Source organism: Chaetura pelagica, unplaced genomic scaffold (genome assembly GCF_000747805.2).
Source record: "Chaetura pelagica isolate M959 unplaced genomic scaffold, ChaPel_1.0 scaffold364, whole genome shotgun sequence".
Classification (NCBI taxonomy): Eukaryota; Metazoa; Chordata; class Aves; order Apodiformes; family Apodidae; genus Chaetura; species Chaetura pelagica.
In genome coordinates, this window is record NW_009953089.1 from 1,994,678 (window position 1) to 2,014,336 (window position 19,659).

Consider the following 19,659-nt stretch of genomic DNA (forward strand, 5'->3'; position numbering starts at 1 on the left):
AATATAATATGAAGGCACAGGTTAGGATCAGTACTCAGTTTGAGCGTTCAGCTCAAAATCAAATTCATTAGGATTTCAGCATCTAATTCATTTAGGCTCCCCAGAAGAGGCGAGTTTTTCCCTCCTTTGGTGCAACTCCTAGCTCAGTTCCTCAGATCTATTTATAGTAAAGTCATGCATAGCTAATGATCAGTATAAACACAAACATATTTAGAATAATGCTGATCACAGTTCAGCTGCAAGCAGGGAGAGAGAGGGAGAGAGAGACGGAGGACTCCGTTTGGGAGCTGCAGGCACGTGGTGAGCAGGAGCACCTGTGGGCCCCCATACCTGGCTGTGGGTCCGTGTAGTCCACAGTGTATCCATCCAGCTGCAGCAGCTCTTGAGGTTCAGCTTTTTTCTCCCGGTAGCTGCACATAGCAAATGTATACTGACTAACCTGAAGGAAACCACAAAGTGAAGATGGCACCGAGTGGTCACGACACAGCAACCCAAGCGCTCACAAACGCCACACGCTGCTCGCAGGGGTAACTCTGACAGTCATTGCCCAAACCAGACACATTTCACTTTTTACCAGGTTTTTGCAAAGCTCTCCCTTAACACACCCCGCTGCGACAGGCGTCTTATTCTCCACATCGGTAGGTACAGCGGTTCAATTTCCTCCCAAAGAGGAAGCCCCACGTTTAAAACCCTCTATCATTCATCCCCAGACAAGTGCAAGAGTGACACCCTGTCACAAACAATGTGAGCTAAATTGCTAGGTGCCAGTCATATTAAAGCAATCTTAAGATCCCACTGATCTCGGCAGTTGTTGTCATCAGTGCTGTAAATGGCAGCTCTCACTCCTCTGAGGTACCATCTGCATGACACGACACATTCAATGTCAAGCTCTTGACGGCAGCCGACTCAGCTGCGGGGGCCCCGCCAGGCTCCTGCCTTGCCTTCAGGAGGCATCAGGGCACGTCAAGACCCCGCGCCCGCTCGGCGGGCTGCACGCTGGATGGTTGCTGAGGAGCTGGGCCAGGGAGGAGAGGAGAGGATCCTCCGTGCTCCAGGCTAGGAACTCACGGGGAAATTTACTGTCAAATGATTTCAAATGACTTTGTTAGGGTTGTGTCGCATCCTGGACACGCCTGACGCAGTTTTATTCGTCTGGACGTTTTCTTGACCTCTGGAGGAAACTTTAAAACTCTGGTGGGTGGCAATGGGTCTTGCTCATCATTTTGGGGAAGTTGGGAGAGATCCTGAGTGATGGGCGAGTGGCTGGGCTGGGGGATTTTGCCTCCAAACTCTGGAAAAATCACTTGGCTAGAGATGCACAAGAAGCCCCTATTTTGGTGGCATCCATTGATTATAAAATGCCATTTATTGGAGTCAGGGGACCAATCTATTGGCATAGAGTCTCCCAGCCAGCACTTGGTTTATTGCTGCCCTCTATGGGCTTCTGCTCGCTGCCAGCCTGCTCCCAGCAGCCCTGCCTGCACCGTGCCTTCCTCCAGGAACAGCTCCAAAAGCCACCTAAGAATAAACCCTATCATTAACACATTTGTGGGAGTTAAGACTAAAAGTGATGCTTTAAGCATCTTGCATCCTCCTTAAAACTACCAGCACTGACGAAAGATTGACAAGTAACAGACCAATAGCAGGAGCACACCCGTGCCTATTCTGTGCTATGAACTTTGAATGCACACCATGGTACCAGCAACACAGGAATTAAAAAAGATTAACAAGAATAAAGCTATAAATAACCCAGTGCCCCGCAGCACAACATTCAGACGATTCCTGCAGCGTTCATTCAGTGGCACTTGCAGTATATTGCTGCCATCTCCTGGAGAAACTCTTGTATGTGATTTATTTACAGTAAGGTCCCGGAGATTTCATCTCAGCCGGGAGGATCTGGTGTCTCCGTGTGAGACAGCCTGAACTTCAGGGGCTGCGTGATACATTTAATTCCTGAAATGAGTCAATGCTAAACTACGCTGACACCGATTGAAAACATAAATACAAAGAATGTTTTCTTCTTCTCTGCACACTCTGTAGCGACAGGTAAAATCCATTCAGTAGTTCAGTTTCTCACTCTTTGATCCTGAGCGTGAGGTCTGAATTTCAGGCTCTTCTTCACGTACAAATAATTGTTCTCATCTCTGGACCCAGAAAATATTCTCCATCCCTATCAATAAGCCAACCACACCAACACAACACTAATAATGTATGGAAACACATGCTGGTATTTCAGAGTTTATACTTCTTGTGACAAAAGTTATAAAAGACAGATGGAGACAGTGGGCTCCAGTGGAGCCATCCTGGGATGGATGCAAAGCAAATTGGTCTCTCCAGTTCACACTCACATGGCTCTCTTGGAAGAAGTTGCCCTACATCATTATTAGAAGATACCTGTAAGAAAAACCTACAGGTCAGCCTACAATGTGTGATGAGCCAGGGCTCACCAGGGTTCACATCCTACTCTTCTATGCTCACACAGCTCAAGTCCAAAGCCCAAGCTCAGGATTGCCCAAGAGCCTACTGGCAAGAGGCAAGCTAGGATCAGGCTGGAGGGAGGGGACAGCTGTTGTCAGTGGCTCCTAGAGGAGGTACCAACAGCAGCATGCAGAGCCTCTGCACCTAAACCACTCCAGCTACTTACCTTCAAGGATTGGCATATCAACCTGCCTGTCCTACCTTGTGGCCTAAAGCATTTATGGCTTGGGGTCAGAAAGAAGGTAACCCTGGCTACCAGTGCCATGTGGCTCCTTCTGTTCACATGCAGTGGGAAAGCAAAACCTGACAAAACCAGATTCCAGAGAGCTCAGTAAGTCCCAATCACGCTTTGCATCTGAACAGCACTGTGAGGTCAAGTGGAGGGTGCAGCTTGCCTTTCATCAGCCCTCTAAAAATATTGTGCTTTACAGAGCCTGCTTTCTGTAGACACTCAGAAGTGGCCAGACAAGTGAAACAGTTAATAGCCGAAATTAATCTTACAGCCTGCTGAGTTCACACCGAGCCATAGCTGAGTATGAGAGCGAGCGAGCAGATGGGATGGGCAAGATGAATGGTTTGAGTAATTGGAAAAAACACAGATAGAGGAAACTGAAGGAAGACAGAAGAAATCTCTGCCCAGTGAAGGGCAAACTCCCAAGGCAGCTGGGATTTCATCCAAGGACTCAATGAGGGCCAGGAAAGGAGCATCTAAGGAAGCTGAACTGAGTGAAACTAAAAGCAGGGAAATAAACCAAGACTGCCCTGGCTGTTTCATTACAAAAAAAAAAGGAAAATGCTTTGAGAAATCATTTGAGACAAAAGAACAGAAGGAAAAAATACATGGGGAAAAATGAGAAAAAGACAAAGAAATTCTGGAGAAGGAAAACAAGACTGCAGGAGAAAAATGCCAAAGTTCACTATTCGCAGGCTGCTAAATGAGATCTGACTTTCTTGGCACTTGACCATATTCTGTCACCAGCTATATAATCCAACTGATTAATAAATACAGTAGATATGTATTAAGCAGTCCTGACTTTGTCCTTGTTTTTCCACCAGAGAATCCTGCTTTAGTGAGCACCACTTTCTCCAGGATCCTGCTCAAACCTGTTAATTGTCATCCCTCACACTCTGAGCTCGGTCATTCACCTCCCCCTTTCTTGCTGTTGACATAACACTGCCCCGCTTGGGTTAAATTCTTAAATGGACCTTTCCTAGATTAACAGCATTCATTTTGTCCCAAGGGAGAGAAACTGTGCTAAGATACTGCCAGCTGTAATACAGCTTTCCACTTTGATGGGAGGCTCTTGTCCTCTGGTTGCAGCTGTACATTGCCTCTCGAGCCCTTTCTTGACACAAATGAGCAGAGGAAATGATCTAGCTGAAAGAGAGGAATGTGAAAGATGTGAAAACTGTTGAAAACAACAGTTTTCACATCTCAGCATGTCCATTCAGCCCTAAACAATTGCACATAGCAGTTGTCCTAACTACATCCTTCAAGCAGGAGGTGTGTCCGTGCTCTCCCCAGGCAGGGCTGCGTGGTGGGAAGACATCCCGTTTGAGTACAGGATGGGACATGCAGGACCTACCACAGCCAGCTGCAATCAACTTCTTTAAGCAGCAGCTCCCAAACATTTTGTATTTATCATCAACACTCAAGGTTTCCTACAGAACACCACCTATGCCCAGTGCTCAGCTAGGGTCCAACTGAAAACATGATGATTATGGGGATCAGCCACGGGTCATTTACCTGGACTTGAGGACCACAAGCTAGGACTGTGTAGGATACTGCCCTTTTGCTGAATTATTTTCAAATTCTGTTGGTTATCTGGAGCTACTGAGCACTTACTTCATTTAATTTTATCCCAAGTGGGTTGAGTATTGCTAAAAGCAGGAACTGTCACTGTTAGTCTAAACTATAATGAGTTTTCAGGGAATCTGTCACTAGAACAATAGATCCAGGCATAGACACTGCAACTGGTTTTAATCTGCAGAGAGCTGATCTGGTTCCAACAACATTCTGCAAACACCACCAGACACAATCAGCCAAGAACTGCTTCAAGCTACTCAGCAGACATGTCATCCAGGTACCATGGAGTGTTACTTCCCATATGCTGCCAGAGCACAGAAATGGGGTTATGACAAGAGAAGAACAGATTCGGTCTGAACTCTCCGTGTAATTAATTCACTTGCCCTTAAGAATCATGATAAGAAATTTCCTATCACAAAGCCAGCAAACCCACCAGAACCAACAACAGTGTTGCTGCCAGTACAGCAGATTAGACCTTGCAAAGAATGAATACAAGCCCTGTCAGCTATCAAAAATCCCAGCTTTTGCACGATTAAGGGTCTAATTGGCAAAGTGGCTGAATTTTGGATGCTGTGCTCAGGCAGCTGATATCACAACTTAGGAAACACTTACAACATCTGTGATGGATGTACATTTTCTTTCTTAACCAGTCACAGAGAACTTTGCCCTAAATTGCTCCGTTGCTTTCTCTTGCCACTGCCACTGGCATTACTGTTGCCTTTACGAAGCATTTTCCTCACTTGTGATGCTGCAGACCATTTCCATCCAAGCTCAGGGCCATATTCTGCCATCACTTTCACACTGCATATCTCAGGATTTAAAATTAGGCAAGTAACGAGTCTCTGCCATGTAATTTACATCTAATCAGTATTCTGCTCTTCTGCTGCTCATCTCAAAGGGTGTCTACGAGAAGGGTGGGCAGCGTGCAGGGAGGACTGCGATTCCCTTGAAAGAGAAAACTATCCCCTCTCAGCACAGCATTGCTGGAGGAGCACTGCACAGGCTCTGCCAGCCATGCCACGCTGCAAACCTTCCCTCAGGGGCTGCACCAAGCCCAGCCAGCAACACCCGTGCTGGAGAGGCAAGGCCCAGTTCTAGGAAGGGCACAAAGGAACCTCTCTCACCCACTACACCCAAACAAATAAGCTCTTTTCCTGTACAACCCTCGCAGGGACACAGACACAGAAGGTGCGAGGGATTATTCCACCCAAACTACAAGGCAGTTAATGCTCCTTTCCCCTTCTCCCCAGGGTTACACAAGCCAAGTGGCACTGGGAATGCTTCCTGCAAAGCCCCTTTTCCTCCACACACGCACAAAGCCTCCGTTCATACCCAAGAGGCGTCACTGACACAAAGAGACAAACTTCCATCAACACCTTCCTCCTTGGTGCCGCCCAAGCAGTTTGGCACCTTTGCTTAGATAGTTATCAAGAGTTTTAGTATTTATTACCACGAACTCCTTAACCCCTGGTACCAGAAGGCAGAGTGGTAGCAACAAATAGCACTGAAGGAACCAAGGCTGCATCCCTCTGACATGGGGAAAGAGGGGCAGGAGAGGCCACAGGAGCAGGAGGTTACTCTGCAAGTGTTGAGAGAGGAGATGGAGGTGCAATAGAAGATGCTACAGGTAAGGGAGAGAGACAAAGGATCAGAAAGGAAAACTTAAGTTATTTATCTGAACTTACAGCCTTGCCCTCTTGGCAGTGACACAGACTGACACAGACTAACCAGACCACTACATCCCAGATGGACTTTATCCTGTGCATTCCACCTCTTGGCTCTGGTGCAAACAGGAGCCTGGTGTGGATGAGCGAGCTCCAGAAACAGGGGCTGCTCCTAGTCCACTCCCTATGTAACTGAGCCAGCTCACCTTCCTGCCAGGGGTTATTCTCTGTCTGCAGTTTAGCAGAGTTCAGAGCACCCTGGACATCAACACCTTTGCTGCCAATCCCTGCTCATATCAGCACCCATCCTTTGCATTGCATGAAAAGCAAATGACAAACATACGGACAGCAAAGTATTTTTATTCCATCTTTATTGCCTGCTGACATGTTCAATATGCTCCAACTACATCTGAGGGACTGCATAGAGAGTGTTTCTTGTTTATATTTGATGTACGGCAGAACACTTTACATTGCACCAAATGTTGAGCAAACGGTAACATAACAGAGAAGCTGCAGTGGCAGCTGGAATTTCTGAGGTGGGCTACAGAGACTCTCTGGGGGCAAAAGTCTGCTCATCTTATTCAAATGAATCGCTTTCCTGGCAAAATTCTCCTCTTATATGCCAACTGACAAATACAGACCTAGTAACATGAGAAAACATGGAATAACTCTGGGAGCTTCAATTCCACAGCAAGCTGGAGAATACATAGCAACCAAAAACTAGAAGTGCCTGCAACTACAGAGAAAGGCCAGAAGAAAGGCTCCTTGAGAGAGAATCCATGTCCAAACCAGCAAACTCCTACACACAAGAGTATCTAGAGATTCATTTATGAGAGGAGCTATTTTTGGACAGAGGATTCTCTGCTTTGTAAAACCCCTGTTCAGTTTCCCCTGTAAGGTGCCAAGCACTTTGTCCCACCAGGGCTCTGGCCAGTCCCTGCATGGAGGGTGCATTTGCAAGCCAGATGATTCTAAGGAAAGCATTACACAGATACTAACCCCACCTCTTTTACCTACACCTAAATACACTGCTTGGGCAAACAGAGGCATCTTCTGTGGCTGCTCTACAGTAACTCCCCCACTTCTTTGGCCATTTTGACCCCATCTGGAATACAAAAGAAGCATGTGAACTGTTGCTGCTGAACATACTTGGTTATTGGACTAGCTACTCAACTGGTCTCTCCAAATGGGCTCCTACTTAAATGGGTCATACACATCACAAATCCCCTTTTATCTCCACAGGATGGATCTTCTGGCCTGCTAAATAGTTTAGTGCTATGGAAGCCAGCAGTGATGGACAAATAGGGAATGCAACGAAGCTTCCTACTGACACAGTTAAACTTGGACCAATAATTAACTCAAAACAAACTAACCAGTTTACACCAGGTGATTTAGGACCAGACAAACCAGCTGCGTAAGGCAGAAGATAGACCATGTGGACTGCACCCCTCATCAGCACAGAAAAGCCAGCACACAAACATGCTCCATCCCAAATGTGGAGCCCAGTGCATCTGGTTTATACCATCTCAGTTCTTACACACAGATGAAATCTTGGCCCTCTGTGACAGAGCTGCCAGCTGCTTCATCAGCAGTAGGATTTCATCCTTCTTGACTTGACCACTTCAGATCTGTGGTGGCACAAGATCTCAGTTGGATCCCATGTTACTCCATCAGAGCATATCTGTGTTGCTTTCACCACAGGACCCTGCACAAAGATTTTATTTTTCATACCTGGAGACAACATACTCTGGGGAATCCAGAGAGGCAGGAGGGGAAGATGGATCCAAGAGGACTCTGTGGCTTTATCAGCTTGGTGTGAAGGTGGAGCTGCTCAAACTGGAGCCCCACACTTCTGTGGCCAGTTTCAGCAGCCTTTGGGAACGTGAGGGAAAACATAACACCCCAAGTACTGATCAGATCCTTATAGGTCACCCAGGACATCTTCTGCCCATTTCCTTGAAATTCCTAGCCATGGTCAAATATACACGTCTACTGAAACTGGGAGGTCAGACAGTGAATAAAAGAAAAAAGGAAGAAAGTAATTGCAAAATGATGGATGAGAGCTGTAGACAATGGGAGACAGTAATGAACATGGAGGCGAGATGAGTGTCAAGAATGATATACTGAGTCTGGCAGAGTCTGTGAGGAAACTTCTGTAGATTTCAATGGACTTCAGATTTTTACCTGGGGGCTCAAAAGGAAGCATTTATACCCAAGTATCTCCAGCCAAGACAGAGCTTCCTCCTCATCTCATTAACTCCTCACTAAAATTGGTTCTCCATTTCCCCAAGCTTTCACATGCATCAGGAAACTCATGGCTAGAGGTCTGCAACTGGGATATCCTTGAGGAGATGTACACATTTAGAAAGAAACCAATGACTTAATAGACATCCTATGAAGAACTACAGCTCAGCATCACTTACAAGGCACTGAAAATGACCAGAGGAAACACCTAAATATTTCATGTTGTCATTTAAGATCATTCCTAGCTAAATGTTACCTGGACCAGGACAAAGAATCGTTTCTTCCATCTCTTCCAAACATTTTTGCCAATGGCCCATAAATACCTAGGAGAAAAGAACAGGTGATTTCAGTACACAATTGGCTATATGTTGTTCTCTTGCTTTTCAGAATGCTTTCTTTACACCTAGAAACTGAAGCTAATGTGCAAGCAGGAGTAATTACATTCTTAAGCTATGCGGTGTTCACAGACGTGTTTATTTCTAGCCTGAACAAATAACCTGCAAAGAAAGTGACACAAAAAGCTCCCAGTGTCTTAATGTTGCATGCTATTAATTCTCTCTTTGTCTTTCACAACTTGCTCAGAATTTGGAAGCCCTTTAATGCCAGTGAATACTTACAACACAGTTGGATGGGTGAAGAATACATTTGCAATGAAAGAATTAAGGGAGAGAAATCCTGAATGTTGCTTTAAGCCTTCATAAAACCACTGGGCTGAGTGGAGCTACCAAGCAGAGGGATACTTATTACATCAAAACCAGTGCTTGGGATCTCAGGATCCACTAGACAGACTAAACCAGGTCTCTTCACTGAACAGGTTAAGTTGAACTCCTAGAAATCCCTTGGCTACAGATATTAAAGCAAACTCAGTAATTGCTAAGGAGGATCAAATGTACTGCTTTCTACAAAAGAAAAATTGACTCTAAAAATTAATTTCAAAATTAGCATTTAATCTCTGTGATGAAGTGGCTGCTGTGACACTCTAATATCAACATCAGCAAAAACAGTGGCAGCACCAGAATAATAATAAACACAAGGATATTATTCAGCACAAATATGTTTTATATATCATTATAATTATTTCAGTTCTCACTCAATACATAGAAAAACAATTATTTTTGGTTATGGTAATGGTTTCTTAGGGTAGAAAATATCCAACATGCTCTTGGTGAACGTTTAAGCCTCAAAACTCCAAGCCATGCTCATGGGGCCACTGAGTCTTTGCCTAGTTCAAAAACAGGACCATAACTGAGTTTTCTGCTATTGCCACCAACACTAACAGAAAGACAATCTCAGTTCTGATAGCAAGCTAGTATCATAAACCAAATAGTTTTGAACAGCATGCTGTAAAACAAATGTTAGTTGAAGAAAGCCTGAGAAAAGCCAGGACTGCTCAGCCCTGTTGCCAACAGCTGCTGTCAAGGAAACAAGTAGGACAGGTGAACTGTCCTTCCTTGCTTTTGATGTCTGTGGCAATTAAATTTCATGTGTGCCTATTGGCTCTGATCTATTAGCAGAGAAGACAGAAGGAGAAGGAATTAAAACAAAGATGAGTGATCTAAACCATCTAATAATGGATTGAATCTATCAAAACACGATTAAAACAAAAATGAAACAAAGTCACTTTTATAGCACCAAAAACATACTGGAGAAAGTGTTAATCAAAACAGTGACTTTCCTGGATAGCTTCTGGTTTTTAATCACACACTCAGCTCTGAAGAGCAAGTAGAAGAAAGCCCTGCCAAAGGTGTCAGTTAGATCTTCCCAAGGATAATCTAATTTGTAATTGCACGGCACGAAGGCGGAAGGGCTGGTGGTCAGGGATCAACCTTGACCCCCTGACACTCACGTCTGCAGGGGAGAGGTTTCCCTTCTAACCTTCCAGATCATTAGTCCTACTCCATGCAACTGCCCACTCCATGCAAGTGCTATTTAATTGTGCTATGTATAAATAATGACTATCACACTGGAGTTTATTTCAAGCAGAAGGTGCACTGTGCTTCTGGGTCAATGGCAGGGAAACACAGAATAACTGAGGAAATTACACCATTCTCAATACAGAGTCAGGCAGTTCACCTACTATTAGTTCCTCAGAGGAAAAAAAATAACCTAGCAATTTCCTGAGGAACACTGTTTACAATTTAAACTGTTTGGCTGATATGCATAATAGAGTATGCTAAGAATATGGAAAGTGCATTATAAATTACTGAAATGATGTCATTTTTATATTGCCCTTTCTTCTGATCTGCTGTGAACTGGAGAAAATATTTCTCTCCTAGAATCTTAAGAGAGAGAAATTTTCTAACACACAGGCAAAACAAATTGAACTCAGTTCAAGACAAATATTTACCCAGAGTGCTTCATGTTCTGAGGCTTATCCATTCGCACAGCAAGCTTGATCTTCAGGTCTTGATCCGGGCAGTTTTTGGAAACAGTCATTTTGTGCCACTCTGACTGCTTTGGGCTGTTGGGAGTAGGGTGGAGAACAACCTGCAAGTGTCAAAATCAACAACGTTAAAGGGAAAAATTATTCACAAAATGGGTTCTAATGGGGAACAAAAACACGTCAGCTGAGCTGCTTTTCCCTTAAAAGTCAATTTGGAAATTCCTATTCACATCAGTGAGTATGGCTTTTATTGCTTTTTTAGAGTACAGTTTATTATCTTAAGATTAGTTCATATATTCTTTGGCCCCTCTATCTAACCTGCCATTGTCCAGAACAGAACTGCATTGCCACTTCCCATCATCAAAAGCACGACAGTGGTAACCAAACATGCAACCGTCCAGGTAAATCAGGCCAGGTGTGAGGGTGGAATGCTGTGATTAGCAAACCAGCAACAAGTTTCTTTCTGAGGTTGCCCACTGCAAACCATCACTTACAGCCTCATACAAGGCAGTCAACCTCCAGCCCTCCTGACTCTTCCCACGTGAGATGTGCCATTGCCAGGGCTCAGCTCTACCTCAAATGGTTCATCTATTGCTACCACCAGCTTCTGGGAAGCTGGTTTGATTTTTGCTTACTGTTAATGCTGGATGGAGTAGGCAACATTTGAGATGTTTGTCTGCCTGCCCTACAACAGCATATAAAATCTGCATCCCATGTCATGACGCCAGTGACTACAGTAGAGCTGTGCAGGTGAATGCCAGTGGAACTGCTTGGCTCATCAAAGAAAGTGAAAAGCTCCAAGAAGCAACTAATCTTTTCTGATCATGGATGTGGTTTTCCCACTCACCCACTGCCCCTACTAAGCAGAGCATCTCCCTCAGACAGCAAGCCACAGAGCATGCTCTCAGAACACCACCACATCCAACATTTTCTCCTGATGCTTCCATATGTGTACTCTGAGGTGGCTTAACCCTTTCCCTCTTATGTCTCTGCTTCTGCCAGACTCCAGCCCAAAACAAAATTTTGTATTCTTCTGCTCTTCAACTTTACTACTGAGTCACCATCCTAGGAGCTGCTTTTCACCAAAATATTCTTGATGCTGTTACTGAATGGTTTTACAAATTATTTTATAGCCTCCTCCAAAGACTGAGGTTAACATCAGTAGATTCTTGACTTCACCCTTATTCATCAACATTATTTATCACTTCTTTTCTTGAATTAGACTAATGCTTGCTCTGGCAGGAGTCTGAAGCTCTTATTAGTCACATAGACAACTGAGCAAGGCCAGTCTCTACTTCATCACTCCTGGAAAAAAAAGAAACACATTTAAGCAAATCCTGAAGATAAGAAGTGAGTCCTTTATGTGGAGCATTGTTAGAAACATGGATGGACCCAAATCTGAGCAGCTTCCAAAGACCCCACTGCAAGGCTGGTTGTGCAAGCACATAGATTGGCATTAAATCCCATCTCGGTAAGGCAGCAGCCACTCAGGATGCCTGGGGTGCTCTCTACTTTGATTTCTAACTCTTTTTCATCAAAAGGTACATAAACTTTGCTCAGTAGTGTTGTAATTCATGGCTCTTCAACTCTCTGCTTTCAGCAGATCAAGTTTTGGCACGGCTGAAATCCACGGGAGCTTTGCCACTGGCTTCAATAGGGCCAGGATGCATTCCCATGCCTTCAGCTGCCCATCCAGCAGTTCAGGGCTTGGGAGCATTTCCCAACTCTCCTTTCTATAAAAGTGGTGCAATGAGGAGTGTGGGCTGGTTGCCAGTTTAGCACTGGGAACAGAAAGCGGGCATTGTACCCGCCTGCCAGAGCACAAAGCTGCTTCTCAGAGGGCGGCTGAGCATGGGTGTTTTCGTGTATAAAACCCGCTTCCCTCCTCTCTTGGTGCAGATAGCTTCATGTCCACTCCTGCAGCTGAACCAGGGGCTTTAACACGCCCCTGGTTTCATTATTTCCTCACAAAAGCCATCCTGATGCAGCCGGAGCAGACACGTGTCACCTCCAGGCACCCTGAGCATCCCTCTGAAGTCCTGCCCGCCGGGCGCACTGGTGGCCACGGGCCAGGGGCTCCTGGGCTGGCTGCTGCTGGCCCACATCCTCAAGTCTGCAGGGGCTCCAAGCTCTGGGATGGCTTCCTGCTGGAGTGGGAATGAAAGCACATTGGCTGTGCTAGCTCATCAGCATTACAGGGCCACAGGGGGCTGCTCTGGAGCCTGATGCCTTCCTCAGAACAACACGCACAGCTAATTGCTTCCCGAGACCAGCGAAGTCAGCACCACTCATGGCTGCCCATGGAAACGAGACTTACAAAGTAAGTGGGTCTGCAGTGGGTGTAGGAAAAGCCCTGAATGGCATGGTGGCCAGCTGGGTGAAGAGATCTGGTCAGCATCCTGCAGCAGATAAAGGCAGGAGGGCTGGACTGTTTGTAGTACAAGGTTTTGAAAATAATCCTTGAAAATATTATAATGCTGTGAGGGAAAGCAACTGCAGATCTTCAGATAGAGCACTGAACCAGGGTCAGGGTTCATCCTCGTTGCCTAAAAAGGAGGAACACGGGGACAAAGGAAAGATCAAGGTGTGGATGAGGAAAGTCTGAAGGTGTTGTCTGAAGACAAGATTGAGAAAAGAAAAGAAGAGGTAGCTTCACTTTTCTCACTCTCTCAAGTGAGAGAACGAAGGACGTTGCATGAATGTGGAAATACAAATAGTTAAAATTAACAGAACTTGTGTGAGACAGAATCACATGCAGTTCTTTCCACCATAAGGATATAAACTAAATGAACGGCCTGCTAGGACCTGAAAGAACATTTGGCGTTTTTATGAATAAGATTAATGTAAAATCACATGAATTAGAAAAAACTTTCTTGTATGGACACAGACACTTTTGTGTCAAGGCACAAGCAGAAAGGAGTTAGCAAGAAACATCCCAACAGGTTAGTCCATAATTGGAAACTCCATCCTTGGGCTTGCCACAGGACTGGTGCCTTTCTTGGCCATAGCCATGTAGACAATGAGAACAAGGTGCACTGCTGAGCTGGGCAGAGTTCAGGCAGGACATCACTCAGGCCATGCTGAGCCATGACATGGGAGGTGCCAAGCCTGTGTGCGAGGTGCAACCTCTGTTACCCTGAACTGATGCAGGTCTCACACCCCTGAAGAACAGAGGAAGGGATGGCATGAAGTCTGATGGCAGTTATGCCAGGGGTCAAAACAAAACATACAGCTGCAAAAAATCCATGGAGACTAACTCCAGTATCCCAAATCCACAGACAAGTGTTGTCCACAGATATTCTGGAGCTGTGGGCTGCAGCAGTGGACGGCCACCAGTCCCAAGGTCCTGGTTTGGAGACTGCAGGCAAGGGGCAGAGATGGGGTGGGAAGGGCAGCTCTGTGGCCAGTACCCTGGGAATCTGAGCTCTTCCCTATTAACAGTGTTGGTGGGGGCAATGAACATTTCCCTCCCCAGCCCAGCCCCACTCCTCAGGGGAGCCAGGATTTCCAGCCCATTGCAGCGAGTGCCGCAGTCAGAGCTTTCAAACGCTCCAACCGTGCACCGGCTGCTCAGCAGATATGAGAGCAGCTTAACACCCTCTTGCCAGACTTAAATCCCCTCTTTTTTTTTCTTTTTTTTTCTTTTTTTTTTTCTTCAGCATAATCCCCTTTTCTGCCTCAGGAATGTCCATTTCCGTAAGCAACTTCTAAGGCTTTCCGGACTGCCAATATCACACACAAGACCCTCTGCTCTGCCGAGAGCAGGCACAGCCAGCTGAAATGCTGCCACTAAAAGCTCACAACAAAGCCAGCATGAGAGATGCTCTCCTTTCCAGCAGTGGGGAGCTTGCTTTTTTTACCCCCCTTTCCCCTAGAGAGGTTGGCAAAAAAGCAGAGCATGTTGTGCTCCAAAGATATTTCCATACAGGAGAGAGTTCTTCTGAAAAGCAGGGCCAGAAGGAAACATTATTAAGCTCAAAATCATCATACCCTCCCAAGCTCTTTGTCCTCCAGAGCCAGCACTCCTGTGCTCTCTGTGAACAGCTTCACCTTCACTGCAGGAAGCGCGTGTGTCGTCGTGAAGTCTCCTTGGGTGCCCCAGCTGTGGAAATAAGGACAGAAGGATGTTCAGTGGGTCAGCAGCAGCACTACACTTGGGGCATGCAACGTCTAACCAAAAATGTTCTGACTGGCATAAGCTGAAGAAGCTGAGCTGAGTGACAAGGGCATGAATTACATTCCTAGGGAAACGTGGGGCAGGTGTTTGTAAAACCCATGATGGTTCTTTGGGGAAAAAAAGGAGTATTTGGGAGCAGCATGCTACCAAATTTAAGATAACTTTCTAATCTTGCTGCCTCCTCCAGCAACAGCCTGCATGGTCACAACAGAACTTGTTTGAGGACATCTGCACCTATGACATCTATAATCATTTGTGCCTCTGCCCTTCTCTCGGTTAATTAACCTCTCCTTTCTGGGCTGATAGTGAGGTTTGCTTTCTCTACAGAAATCCCAAATTAACCTGGGTCATCCTCCAAGTGCCATCCCAGGTTTTAGTTCAAGCCATTATGTCTGGAGCAAGCCTGCAGAGTAGGGCATCATCCCCTTGGAGATGGGATGGCAGTGGACAGGAAGCAGCCACCTTTCCAACTACGCCATGAACTGAGACCACTGTCTGACCACTGCACTGATTTGCACTCCATGAGTCAATCCCCAGGTGGTCTTGCAGCTTGGAAAGCAGCGACGCAGAGGCTGAATGACCCACAATAAGAGAAAACCCCCTCTAGACATGCATGTTTCTAGGTGACATCTCCAAACTCCTGCAACCACAAGCTGCCCATGAAAGAGTCCCACCTAGGACCCTGCAGGCACAAGGTTCTAGCCACATTCTGCCAACACCTGTGGCCAGAATTGCCATTTTTATTTTCACCAGGAGAGCCCACCCTGCAGCTGCCCCCCTGCACCAGGGTGGGACACACAGCTGCACTGCAGCCCACTGGAAGGAGGTCTGGTGATGGGCCTGAGCACATCACACCAGAGCTTTCCTCTCTTGATTTCAACATATTGGGAAGCTTTGAGGACAGAGCCCCAGTCAGGCCACAGCTCACTCTGCTCACTCTCAGGGACTTTTGGACTTTCCTCCTGGGCTCTGTCCCCATCCCAGCGATAAGGATTCTGAGATACAGGAAAATTCTCCCCTCTGGCAAACAAGCACAGACTGAAGGGGATCATGGAGAAAAAAATTAAGTGGAACTTCAAGTAATGCCTATTTGTAAGTTTTAAACAATTTTGGAAGTAGCAGAGAAGGGACAAAAATCCCTTCTACACTAAAGGGTAAAAAGTCACGATGTTTTCATGTTTGAGACTTCACAGCTGTGTTTCAAGCTTTGTTTCTACAGCTTAGAAAGTTAGAAACTTCCTAAAATAAAGCCAGACAGAAACTTACAAGCATTGCCAAGCAAAGCACTCTTAAAACCACACTTGCCCTCATTAGCACAAGCTCAGCCAAAGACAAAAGGCAGAGGAAGGGCTGGGGAAGAGTGCACCACTGCAAGGAGGATGCTCCTGAACATCCCAGCACACAGAGGCCCAATGTGAAACTAGCAGATAAAAACTGCTCTTTTTTTTTTTCCCCTCTCTTTGTCTTTTTGTATAATTCGTTGTGAGCTGGATTTATACACTGTTCCCACAGATCCTGAAAATTCAGCACAGTTGAAAACTCACACAATGTGTACAAGCAAGCTTGAAGAAAAACCACAGACAAGGTGCTTTATGTAAACTAGAAGTAACCAAGAGCATGCAAGGAGAAACACCTGTGATGGAACACACACTGCAACCCAGATGACCATATTGCACTAATCACTTGTATTCGCTCTCATACTATTAATGACACCTTCTCACTTTTGCACTGTCCTCAAACTAGGTCCTGCTGACCCTGAGCATCCCTCTGAAGTCCTGCCCGCCGGGCGCGCTGGTGGCCACGGGCCAGGGGCTCCTGGGCTGGCTGCTGCTGGCCCACATCCTCAAGTCTGCAGGGGCTCCAAGCTCTGGGATGGCTTCCTGCTGGAGTGGGAATGAAAGCACATTGGCTGTGCTAGCTCATCAGCATTACAGGGCCACAGGGGGCTGCTCTGGAGCCTGATGCCTTCCTCAGAACAACACGCACAGCTAATTGCTTCCCGAGACCAGCGAAGTCAGCACCACTCATGGCTGCCCATGGAAACGAGACTTACAAAGTAAGTGGGTCTGCAGTGGGTGTAGGAAAAGCCCTGAATGGCATGGTGGCCAGCTGGGTGAAGAGATCTGGTCAGCATCCTGCAGCAGATAAAGGCAGGAGGGCTGGACTGTTTGTAGTACAAGGTTTTGAAAATAATCCTTGAAAATATTATAATGCTGTGAGGGAAAGCAACTGCAGATCTTCAGATAGAGCACTGAACCAGGGTCAGGGTTCATCCTCGTTGTCTAAAAAGGAGGAACACGGGGACAAAGGAAAGATCAAGGTGTGGATGAGGAAAGTCTGAAGGTGTTGTCTAAAGACAAGATTGAGAAAAGAAAAGAAGGGGTAGCTTCACTTTTCTCACTCTCTCAAGTGAGAGAACGAAGGACGTTGCATGAATGTGGAAATACAAATAGTTAAAATTAACAGAACTTGTGTGAGACAGAATCACATGCAGTTCTTTCCACCATAAGGATATAAACTAAATGAACGGCCTGCTAGGACCTGAAAGAACATTTGGCGTTTTTATGAATAAGATTAATGTAAAATCACATGAATTAGAAAAAACTTTCTTGTATGGACACAGACACTTTTGTGTCAAGGCACAAGCAGAAAGGAGTTAGCAAGAAACATCCCAACAGGTTAGTCCATAATTGGAAACTCCATCCTTGGGCTTGCCACAGGACTGGTGCCTTTCTTGGCCATAGCCATGTAGACAATGAGAACAAGGTGCACTGCTGAGCTGGGCAGAGTTCAGGCAGGACATCACTCAGGCCATGCTGAGCCATGACATGGGAGGTGCCAAGCCTATGTGCGAGGTGCAACCTCTGTTACCCTGAACTGATGCAGATCTCACACCCCTGAAGAACAGAGGAAGGGATGGCATGAAGTCTGATGGCAGTTATGCCAGGGGTCAAAACAAAACATACAGCTGCAAAAAATCCATGGAGACTAACTCCAGTATCCCAAATCCACAGACAAGTGTTGTCCACAGATATTCTGGAGCTGTGGGCTGCAGCAGTGGACGGCCACCAGTCCCAAGGTCCTGGTTTGGAGACTGCAGGCAAGGGGCAGAGATGGGGTGGGAAGGGCAGCTCTGTGGCCAGTACCCTGGGAATCTGAGCTCTTCCCTATTAACAGTGTTGGTGGGGGCAATGAACATTTCCCTCCCCAGCCCAGCCCCACTCCTCAGGGGAGCCAGGATTTCCAGCCCATTGCAGCGAGTGCCGCAGTCAGAGCTTTCAAACGCTCCAACCGTGCACCGGCTGCTCAGCAGATATGAGAGCAGCTTAACACCCTCTTGCCAGACTTAAATCCCCTCTTTTTTTTTCTTTTTTTTTCTTTTTTTTTTTCTTCAGCATAATCCCCTTTTCTGCCTCAGGAATGTCCATTTCCGTAAGCAACTTCTAAGGCTTTCCGGACTGCCAATATCACACACAAGACCCTCTGCTCTGCCGAGAGCAGGCACAGCCAGCTGAAATGCTGCCACTAAAAGCTCACAACAAAGCCAGCATGAGAGATGCTCTCCTTTCCAGCAGTGGGGAGCTTGCTTTTTTTACCCCCCTTTCCCCTAGAGAGGTTGGCAAAAAAGCAGAGCATGTTGTGCTCCGAAGATATTTCCATACAGGAGAGAGTTCTTCTGAAAAGCAGGGCCAGAAGGAAACATTATTAAGCTCAAAATCATCATACCCTCCCAAGCTCTTTGTCCTCCAGAGCCAGCACTCCTGTGCTCTCTGTGAACAGCTTCACCTTCACTGCAGGAAGCGCGTGTGTCGTCGTGAAGTCTCCTTGGGTGCCCCAGCTGTGGAAATAAGGACAGTTCAGTGGGTCAGCAGCAGCACTACACTTGGGGCATGCAACGTCTAACCAAAAATGTTCTGACTGGCATAAGCTGAAGAAGCTGAGCTGAGTGACAAGGGCATGAATTACATTCCTAGGGAAATGTGGGGCAGGTGTTTGTAAAACCCATGATGGTTCTTCGGGGAAAAAAGGAGTATTTGGGAGCAGCATGCTACCAAATTTAAGATAACTTTCTAATCTTGCTGCCTCCTCCAGCAACAGCCTGCATGGTCACAACAGAACTTGTTTGAGGACATCTGCACCTATGACATCTATAATCATTTGTGCCTCTGCCCTTCTCTTGGTTAATTAACCTCTCCTTTCTGGGCTGATAGTGAGGTTTGCTTTCTCTACAGAAATCCCAAATTAACCTGGGTCATCCTCCAAGTGCCATCCCAGGTTTTAGTTCAAGCCATTATGTCTGGAGCAAGCCTGCAGAGTAGGGCATCATCCCCTTGGAGATGGGATGGCAGTGGACAGGAAGCAGCCACCTTTCCAACTACGCCATGAACTGAGACCACTGTCTGACCACTGCACTGATTTGCACTCCATGAGTCAATCCCCAGGTGGTCTTGCAGCTTGGAAAGCAGCGACGCAGAGGCTGAATGACCCACAATAAGAGAAAACCCCCTCTAGACATGCATGTTTCTAGGTGACATCTCCAAACTCCTGCAACCACAAGCTGCCCATGAAAGAGTCCCACCTAGGACCCTGCAGGCACAAGGTTCTAGCCACATTCTGCCAACACCTGTGGCCATAATTGCCATTTTTATTTTCACCAGGAGAGCCCACCCTGCAGCTGCCCCCCTGCACCAGGGTGGGACACACAGCTGCACTGCAGCCCACTGGAGGGAGGTCTGCTGATGGGCCTGAGCACATCACACCAGAGGTTTCCTCTCTTGATTTCAACACATTGGGAAGCTTTGAGGACAGAGCCCCAATCTGGCCACAGCTCACTCTGCTCACTCTCAGGGACTTTTGGACTTTCCTCCTGGGCCCTGTCCCCATCCCAGCGATAAGGATTCTGAGA

The 19,659-nt window shown here is 46.4% G+C and overlaps 1 protein-coding gene across 1 annotated transcript in view; it reads right to left on the reverse strand.

Annotated features, from left to right (window-relative positions):
• The window catches only part of CADPS (Ca++-dependent secretion activator), a 177,826-nt gene that overhangs the window by 101,072 nt on the left and 57,095 nt on the right, over positions 1-19,659 (reverse strand). Inside the window, exons 7-10 of the mRNA XM_009997038.1 lie at positions 18,480-18,591; positions 10,541-10,680; positions 8,450-8,516; positions 331-439 (exon numbers count right to left, since the gene is read on the reverse strand). Coding sequence (XP_009995340.1) covers positions 331-439; positions 8,450-8,516; positions 10,541-10,680; positions 18,480-18,591 — 428 coding nt within the window. The remainder of the gene's footprint in view (positions 1-330; positions 440-8,449; positions 8,517-10,540; positions 10,681-18,479; positions 18,592-19,659) is intronic.